Here is a 10,217-nt window from a genome sequence, read left to right as displayed (position 1 = left end):
TAAAATGGATTTTGGGGGGGGTTGTATCATTTGATTTACACAACATGCCTACCACTTTGAAGATGCAAACTATTTTTTTGGGTGAAACAAACAAGAAATAAAACAAAAAAACAGAACTTGAGTGTGCATAACTATTCACCCCCCCAAAGTCAATACTTTGTAGAGCCACCTTTCGCAGCAATTACAGCTGCAAGTTTCTTGGGGTATGTCTCTTTAAGCTTGGCACATCTAGCCACTGGGATTTCTGCCCATTCTTCAAGGCAAAACTGCTCCAGCTCCTTCAAGTTGGATGGGTTCTGCTGGTGTACAGCAATCTTTAAGTCATACCACAGATTCTCAATTGGATTGAGGTCTGGTCTTTGACTAGGCCATTCCAAGACATTTAAATGTTTCCCCTTAAACCACTTGAGTGTTGCTTTAGCAGTATGCTTAGGGTCATTGTCCTGCTGGAAGGTGAACCTCCGTCCCAGTCTCAAATCTCTGGAAGACTGAAACAGGTTTCCCTCAAGAATTTCCTTGTATTTAGCGCCATCCATCATTCCTTCAATTCTGACCAGTTTCCCAGTCCCTGCCGATGAAAAACTTCCCCACAGCATGATGCTGCCACCACCGTGCTGGATGGTGTTCTCGGGGTGATGAGAGGTGTTGGGTTTGCGCCAGACATAGCGACAAAGCTCAATTTTTGTCTCATCTGACCAGAGTACCTTCTTCCATATGTTTGGGGAGTCTCCCACATGCTTTTGGCGAACACAAAACGTGTTTGCTTATTTTTTTCTTTAAGCAAAGCTTTTTTCTGGCCACTATTCCGTAAAGCCCAGCTCTGTGGAGTGTACGGCTTAAAGTGGTCCTATGGACAGATACTCCAATCTCCGCTGTGTAGCTTTGAAGCTCCTTCAGGGTTATCTTTGGTCTCTGTTGCCTCTCTGATTAATGCCCTCCTTGCCTGGTCTTCATGGTGCCGCTTGCCTGGTGGTGACACTTGCTTAGTGGTGTTGCTGACTCTGGGGCCTTTCAGAACAGGTGTATATATACTGAGATCATGTGACAGATCATGTGACACTTAGATTGCACACAGGTGGACTTTATTTAACTAATTATGTGACTTCTGAAGGTAATTGGTTGCACCATATCTTATTTAGGGTCTTCATAGCAAAGGGGGTGAATACATATGCACGCACCACTTTTCCGTTATTTATTTTTTAGAATTGTTTTCATTTCACTTCACCAATTTTGACTATTTTGTGCATGTCCATTACATTAAATCCAAATAAAAATCAATTTCAATTACAGGTTGTAATGCAACAAAATAGGAGAAACACCAAGGGGGATGAATACTTTTGCAAGGTACTGTATAACCTATAGGATTTAGGGAGAAGGGGGGAGAGGGAAGAAGCTCCCATTTTGAGCGCGTCACTTGTCTCCGTGCTGCTATGCTGTTAGTTGCTAATTGGCTACCTGCCAAACTTGACGGTTTTGACCATTTCCTAACAAAATCTTCATTTAACACCAACGTCTTAGTTTTATTTTATTTTTTCGCTCGACTTTTTTCATTAAACCTTTTCACCCCGGACGCTTTATCTGGACATGGTTCTACAGGACCTCCACCAGCCCAAGCTAAGTAGTAACATTAACACTATGCCATCTAATTGCAGTCGCTGTACTCATAATATACAGTAAAACTATCGCCTTATGGTGAGGATAGCCGTGTTGCAAGCCCAGCTTCAGATGCAATCGTTAGGCAAGGACAATGTAAGTGTAGGAAAGGATGAAACAGCGTCTGTGCCACCAGTAAATACAGATAGTAGTATAAATCCCCTCGCACAGTCCCCACAGCCGGACAATTTTCTCAAGGCTTCTGGAAAGAAATGCTGTCGGCATGCTCAACCGGTGTCGCTCATTCAGCCGACAGAAACTTTCAACCGGTTCTCCCCATTAAGCAATGAGTTGGAGTCAGAGGCAGAGCCTTCTCAGGTCTCTCCTCCACCCGTTACGGGGTCTGAGCTGCTCCCCAACCTCCCAACATTAGCTCTGACAAATTGAAAACCCTAGTCGTTGGCGACTCCATTACCCGCAATATTAGACTTAAAAAGAATCATCCAGCGATCATACACTGTTTACCAGGGGGCAGGGCTACCAACGTAAAGGCTCATCTGAAGAGGGTGCTTGCTAAGGCTAAAATCGGGGAGCGTAGAGAGTATAGGGAAACAGTCAGAGGTCACCAAGCGCAACATAGATTCAGCGTGTAAATTAGCTAGAAAGATGTGTCTGCATCGAGTAATTGTCTCTGGCCCCTCCCAGTTAGGGGGAGTGATGAGCTCTACAGCAGAGTCTCACAACTCAATCACTGTTTTCTGCCCCTCCCAAAAGATAGAAGTTGTAGATAATTTGACTTCTTTCTGGGACTCACCCACAAACAGTACCAAGCCTGGCCTGCTGAGGAGTGACGGACTCCATCCTAGCTGGAGGGGTGCTGGGCTCAACGTATCTATCAACATAGACAGGGCTCTAACTCCTCTAGCTCCACAATGAGATAGGGTGCAGGCCAGGCAGCAGGCTGTTAGCCAGCCTGCCAGCTTAGTGGGAGTCTGCCACACTGGCACAGTCAGTGTAGTCAGCTCAGCTATCCCCATTGGGACACATATCATGCCTTGATCTAGGTTGAGCAAACAACTTGCTGTAGTGTTTGCCTTAGCAATCTCACTGGAATAGGCCTCCTCATTCCAGTCATTTATTTGAAAGAGATTGTGATTCACATTCTCCAAAATAGGGCTACTTAATGTTAGATCCTCACTTCCAAGGCAGTTGTAGTCCTTAACTAATCATTGATCATAATCTTCCGAGTGATTGGCCTGACTGAAACATGGCAGCGTGATGTAGATTTACTGTGTTAAATGAGGACCTCTCCTCCTAGTTACACTAGTACCATATCAATCACGCATCCATAAAGGCGGAGAGTGTTGCTAACATAACTTAAATGTCAATAAAATAATTATTTGAAGATTGCTTTTCATCTTTTGAGCTTCTAGTCATGAAATCTATGCACCTACTCAATCCTTTTGCCAACTTCTGTTTACAGGCCTCCTGGGCCATGCTGCAGAGTTCCTCACTGGGTTCTAATTCCTCGGACCTTGTAGTCATGCAGATAATATTCAATTTTCTTAACGACGATCGTGACATCAATGCAGGTGAAAACCTGGAAATTACCATTAGTTATTTATTTAGTCAGTTTATCGTATATGTTATTATCAAACATGGACAGTAGCAGGATAGTAGTATGATAGTATCATAGTAGGATGATTCATTTAAATTGTTATTTAGGTAAAAATAAAAAAAGGCTAAAAGTTTCAGAAATACAAGACAAGCTTTAGACGTTCCACCTCATTTTATGTGACCAGTTTTTGTTTAGGGAGGAGGCCAGCGATAAGCGGAGCACATTTTAATCAAATAGCCTATTACATTTTAAAACATGCAGAACAAGTTTATGGTACATGAGTATGGTTGTGAGCATTGTAGTCCTGGCAACATCAGGTAACCATGCAATAAATACAACATTACAAAAGTATTAACTTTCTGTGTTTGTGTGTTTTTTTTTTCTCCCATGGCATTTTCTCTAAAATGCAAATCATTAAAATGCCCTCAGGAGAGTGAGTCAAGTCTTGCTGAAGGAAAAAAAAAAAAGATTAGCCCATGCAGGTGAGCAAAAATATGCCTAGAATAACATCTGCTGCCTAATGTGATATATTTCACAGGATCAAACGACTGACTGTAGCCCAACTAGTACCCAGTGGGTAGGCCTTCACTGGATTATTAGCATTTTACAACCTGTATTTTTATTCCCAAGTTTACACATTTAAATAGCCTATCAGTATTTATATAGCCCATCCAATTCAGCAACAAACAGTAGTTGTGGCATTTTGCCCTTTTCAAGTCTTGTGAACCTATTCTCTTTTCAGTATTTTCCAGAAGAATACTAAACAGATTGTAGCCTATCAATGGGAGAAAGCTATGGTAATATGAGAAGCAGTGTGTAGACCTACTGTGGGCGTGGCGTATCCACAACATATTCAGTAGCCTACAGTACAGTACAATACGTCAGCAATCTCTGGAGCCTTCAGGTATATAAGATGACGATGACCTGAATTAGTTTCTAAATGATTGAAACCTTGAATACAACACCCATTCCTGCGATATTCTGAGGTGAGACACTTTAACTGACTCTGATTTGTAGCCAGTGTTATTAATGGCTTGTTTAGGCTACAGGTGTCTGAAACAGACATGTTCATGTTTCGCTTTGCCATGGCTTTATGTATTCATGTGATCTCTGAGTGACTCAAACATTACAACAAAATCCACCAGAGGAAAAATATTTTCTTAATCTCTGATGAAATATGGAGATCTCAATGTTGTATTATTTAGTGATCACTTATATCTGAACTGTTTCTCCTGATGCCCTTTAGCAGCAAGGAGGAGATGAAAAAAATATATATATATATATTGAGACTTTCATGAGACAAATAAGCTTGGATTGAAAGGAAAGGGAAAGGGGGTCAGTTGTAAGGAAAGGGAAAGGGGACAAACCTAGCCAGTTGGACAACTGAATACATTCAGCTGAAATGTGTCTTCCTCATTTATATTGAGACTTACATTTGAGAAATATGAGAAATGGATGAGATCTTATCATTTTATCCTCATGAGCATATTCATGCCTTATCTATTATAAATTAGACATTTCTGTATTTCAATTTCAATACATTTGCAAAAAAAATGTTTCCTTTGTCGTTATGGAGTATTGTGTGTAGATGGGTAAAAAATATATATATATAAATATTTAATATATTTTGTAACACAACAAAATGTGGAATACATCAAGGGGTAGGGCTACTTTCTGAAGGCACTGTACATTTAGAATGTCGTTGCATTCATGCATTGTTAAGCCTCCAACCAGTAGTGTAGTGGAGGGAAGCTACAGTGCCTTCGGAAAGTATTCAGACCCCTAGACTTTTTCCTCATTTTGGCACGTTACTGCCTTATTCTAAAAAGTATCAAATATAATTTTTTCCTCAACAATCTACACACAATACCCCATAATGACAAAGCAAAAACAGGTTTTTAATAATTTTGCAAACGTGTTAAAATAAAAAACAGAAATACCTTATTTACATAAGTATTCAGACCCTTTTCTATGATACTCACAATTGAGCTCAGGTGCATCCTGTTTCCATTGATCATCTTTGAGATGTTTCTACAACTTGATTGGAATCCACCTGTGGTAAATTCAATTGATTGGACATGATTTGGAAAGGCATAAACCTGTCTATATAAGGTCCCACAGTTGACAGTGCACGTCAAGAGCAAAAACCAAGCCATAAGGTCGAAGGAATTGTCCGTGGAGCTCCGACACAGGATTGTGTCGGGGCACAGATCTGGCGAAGGGTACCAAAACATTTCTGCAGCATAGAAGGTCCCCAACAACACAGTGGCCTCCATCATTCTTAAATGGAATAAGTTTGGAACCACCAAGACTCTTCCTAGAGCTGGCCGCCTGGCCAAACAGAGCAATCAGGGAGGTGACCAAGAACCCAATGGTTACTCTGACAGAGCTCCAGAGTTCGTCTGTGGAGATGGGAGAACCTCCCAGAAGGACAACCATCTCTGCAGCACTTCACCAATCAGGCCTTTATGGTAGAGTGGCAAGATGGAATCCACTCCTCAGTAAAAGGCACATGACAGCCCGCTTAGAGTTTGCTAAAAGGCATCTAAAGACTCTCAGACAATAAGAAACAAGATTCTCTGGTCTGATGAAACCAAGATTGAACTCTTTGGCCTGAATGCCAACCTGGCACCATTATATTAATGTATTTATCCCCACGGTGAAGCGTATGGTGGTGGCAGCATCATACTGTGGAGATGTTTTTCAGCGGCAGGGACTGGGAGACTAGTCAGGATCGAGGCAAAGATGAACAGAGAAAAGTACAGAGAGATCCTTGATGAAAATCTGCTCCAGAGCGCTCAGGACCTCAGACAGGGGTGAAGGTTCACCTTCCAACAGGACAACGACCCTAAGCACACAGCCAGGACAACGCAGGAGTGGCTTCGGGACAAGTCTCTGAATGTCCTTGAGTGGCCCAGCCAGAGCCCGGACTTGAACCCGATCGAACATCTCTGGAGAGATCTGAAAATAGCTGAGCAGCAACGCTCCCCATCCAACCTGACAGAGCTTGAGAGGATCTGCAGAGAAGAATGGGAGAAACTCCCCAAATACAGGTGTGCCAAGCTTGTAGTGTCATACCCAAGAAAACTCGAGGCTGTAATTGCTGCCAAAGGTGCTTCATCAAAGTACTGTGTAAAGGGTCTGAATACTTATATAAATGTGATATTTCAGTTTTTTATTTTAAATAAATTTGCAAAACTTTCTAAAAATCTGTTTTTGCTTTGTCATTAAGGGGTATTGTGTGTAGATTATTGAAGGAAAAAAACAATTTCATCCATTTTAGAATAAGGCTGTAACGTAACAAAATGTGGAAAAAGTCAAGGGGTGTGAATACTTTCCGAAGGCACTGTAAACTAATTTTTCAGTGGGCATTGCGTATACTAAATCCCCACAAAAGTAGCGTAGGTCTTCTGGTAGAAGGAAAGGCTTTCCCAAAAACATTATCAATTAAGTGTTAACTAGCTACAAAGTAGCCTATGCCTACCTGGCAGAATTGTATCATGATTATTTGTATCAATCCGGTGGCCATTTGTTTTGCTAACTCCATCTCATATGCTAGGCTACAGAAACACACAACAGTGCTAGGTGCCTATGAACTTGAATTAAAGGGTAACTACACTCAAAAATATAAAAATATAAGATTTTTCCCAAACCTCAAAAGTGGTATTTTGATGTGGTTTATGCATTGTTATGGACTTAGAACAACCAATTTTGTTATTGTTCTATTAAAATAGTGTGACTTTGAGAGCAAAAACCTGAAAAAATTGGAAATATCTGAAACCTGTGAATTTCTGCCTCAGTTGACAGCCAAATGTATCTGTTTCAATAGTAGGACTACTAATAGCCTACTTGCACAATACAGCTTGGGCCTGACTGCGAAAGACCAATATAGGATTTATAATTTTAGGTAATTCAGAGCTTATGTCACTGTTTCACATATCGTCTTTCACAAAGGGCACTTTCCTTCGCTGGGCAGGCAATTTGGCAAATTTGGGGCAAATTAGAGTACAACTACACCACTGCGTTACCTAATGTTACCTCTGGCATACTGTAGCTAGCTAGCTAAACGCGCCTCAGCTGCTGTCAAAACAGTGGCAACACCACACTCTAGTTAGCTAGCTAATGTTAGCTGTGTTTAGCTAGCTAGCTAGTATACCACTATTTTCAACCCGCTAGTTATGATTTAGATAACTAGCTGCATTATTTTATTTTTATGTTAGTTAGGTAGATTCTTCAGCTCGCCACGACTAACATTAGCTATATCTAAACTCTGTTAGCATGTGTAGCTAGCTAATGTTAGATAACTGGCTACTCAGTTTGATTTAGCAAGTTAGCAGGCAACCTAGCTGGTAAGAAATAGTTGCTAACAAAAATAATGCAGCAGTGAGACTATGTGAAAACTGAGCCATGTTTGAGAAGGTGCATCCAAATCCTTGGAGTCATAATACAGTCATTTCGAGTATTATTTGAGATGTAATTTCATTGTCTCATGCATGGAGACGTATACAGGAGAGTTCAATTAGACCTATTTAAGATAATTTAGAGATTTCTTATTTTGATCCGAATAAGACAAATATGAGCTTCTATGTGGTTGTTTCTCCTGAGCAGAATTAGAGAAATATGAGAAAATGCAATCTTATTTTGGTGTTAAAGAGGAACAAAGGGGGGAAAGATGAGATCTCTTGGATTTTGCTTTCCTATGGGAATGGTCAAAAAGCAAACTAGCAAAAAACGTTAACTGACATAGGCTAGTTGATCTAGACATTTCTGACAATATATAAATAGATCTCTAAGGTCTGCAATGAGTGACATGACAAGAGGAAAACTGCTGATGCACCACCCAATTTCGAAATTGCACCTTGTGCATTCTACTATTACAACTTTCAAGAGTAAGTTGAAAGCCCGACCGAGTTCCTTAAAAAAACAAAAAAACACTGTGATAAAGGATAATCTAGATAGCATTTGGAATCGTGCTGCAGCGCGCAGCACAGACAAATACACTACATGGCCAAAAGTATGCGGACACCTGCTGGTCAAACATCTCATTCCAAAATCATGGACATTAATATGGAGTTAGTCCCCTTTGCTGCTATAACAACCTCCACTCTTCTGGGAAGGCTAGGTGTATCGATTAGGCCTGGCTTGCAGTCTGCGCACCAATTCATCCTAAAGGTGTTCGATGGGGTTGAGGTAAACGCTCTGTGCAGGCCAGTCAAGTTCTTCCACACCGATCTCGACAAACCATTTCTGTATGGACCTCACTTTGTGCACGAGAGCATTGTCATGCTGAAACAGGAAAGGGCCTTCCCCAAAGCACTGAATAGTCTAGAATGTAATTGTATGCTGTAGCGTAATTTTTTTGGACAAACTGACTTGTTGGAAAAGTGGCATCCTATGATAGTGACACGTTGAAAGTCACTGAGCTCTTCAGTAAGGCCATTCTATTGTCAATGTTTGTCTATGGAGATTGCATGGCTGTGTGCTCAATTTTATACACCTGTCAGCAACGGGTGTGGCTGAAATTGCTGAATCGACTAATTTGAAGGGGTGTCCACAGTGTATAAAATCGGTGCAATAGGCAAATATTTGACATGTCATTGTCAACATTGACTTCATTGTCTGTGAAACCATTCCTAAGTTTGTATTTGTTAAATATAGAGTATTACACTTTTAAATACACAGCTGAACTTGCTGTATGCTATTCCTTCTTGCATTTTTTAGGGGCTTTTCATTTGATACATTGGATGTAGGCTAAATATTATGAATAAGATCTTTAAAATATAAAACAATATCTATAAAAGCGCTTTTTCAAAAATACTGAATGTACAATATGCTGAAGGAAATACTTTTTTAATACTACTGTTGAATAGTAGTTTTGCATATCTGTTATGTTGTCAGCACTTAATAATGCACTATGCTATTTATATTTCGGCTCCACCTATTAGTATTTCATCATTTCACCCTGCTAACAGATCCTGCATACAGTACAACAATGCCTCCTCCCGGTGTGTGCGTGAGTATAATGCAGGAGCGCCACAAGAAAGAGGGTGTTGGGAGCCTTGCCAACCCAGAGAAACACAGCAACCAAGACTTCCAGCGGCTGAAGCAATACTGTTTGGTCAGGGGGGTAAGGTATATCGATGAGATGTTCCCCCCAGACCACAACTCCATTGGTGATGGGCTACTTTCCCCTGATGACATGGGCAGGGTGGTGTGGTTGAGACCAGCGGTATGTTCAAGTCTTCATTCAGATCTGCACACATTACAACACAGGGTATTAACTGATTTTATTTGTAATTATGAATAGAAATTATAAATATTATTAATAGTTTTAACGTGTGTATTCACTCTTCCAGAAAATTGTACGGAATCCAGATTTTATTGTTGATGGAATTTCAAGGTTTGACTTTGGGCAAGGAATAGTTGGTAAGTGGATTTGGTTGTAAACAAGCGTCAACATATACCACACCGTGCCCCTTGCATTATAAATGTCATGATGTACAACATTTCTTTTAGGAGATTGCTGGTTTCTTGCTTCCATTGGGGCTTTGACGTTCCAGAAGCACATCCTGGAGCAAGTAGTGCCCCTAAACCAAAGCTTTAAAGATGACTACTGCGGAATATTCCACTTCCGGGTAAATAACCTTGGGCTAAATAACTTATTAAAATAACTATCATCCTTTGAGGGTTAGTAATGTATTGACACAGAATACATTGCATTGAAAAGGTTCTGAGATGTATTGAGAACTATTGAATTGTAATGAATGATGACTGCTAATGCTGCGCATTTCTCAAGCCCCATAGAGAATGTTCTCTGTAGGAATCATTGTCCTCTCCTCCTATCTTTCAGTTCTGGAGGTTTGGGAGGTGGGTGGATGTTGTGATCGATGACAAGCTACCAACAGTTGACGGCAGGCTCATTTTCGTTCATTCAAAAACTCCCAATGAGTTTTGGCCCGCCTTGCTGGAGAAAGCCTACGCCAAGTATGTGAGCCACATCAGTTGG

The 10,217-nt window shown here is 40.8% G+C and overlaps 1 protein-coding gene across 1 annotated transcript in view; it reads left to right on the top strand.

Annotated features, from left to right (window-relative positions):
• Positions 1-4,107: 4,107 nt before the first annotated feature.
• Positions 4,108-10,217, top strand: part of LOC121565383 (calpain-1 catalytic subunit-like) — a 32,758-nt gene continuing 26,648 nt past the window's right edge. The window contains exons 1-5 of the mRNA XM_045208993.1: positions 4,108-4,197; positions 9,184-9,440; positions 9,568-9,637; positions 9,728-9,846; positions 10,062-10,195. Coding sequence (XP_045064928.1) covers positions 9,204-9,440; positions 9,568-9,637; positions 9,728-9,846; positions 10,062-10,195 — 560 coding nt within the window. The 5' untranslated portion in view covers positions 4,108-4,197; positions 9,184-9,203. The remainder of the gene's footprint in view (positions 4,198-9,183; positions 9,441-9,567; positions 9,638-9,727; positions 9,847-10,061; positions 10,196-10,217) is intronic.

The sequence above is a fragment of the Coregonus clupeaformis genome, chromosome 29 (assembly GCF_020615455.1).
Source record: "Coregonus clupeaformis isolate EN_2021a chromosome 29, ASM2061545v1, whole genome shotgun sequence".
Lineage (NCBI taxonomy): Eukaryota > Metazoa > Chordata > Actinopteri > Salmoniformes > Salmonidae > Coregonus > Coregonus clupeaformis.
The sequence above is the reverse complement of the archived record's forward strand: the minus strand, read 5'-3'. Positions and strand labels throughout refer to the sequence as shown.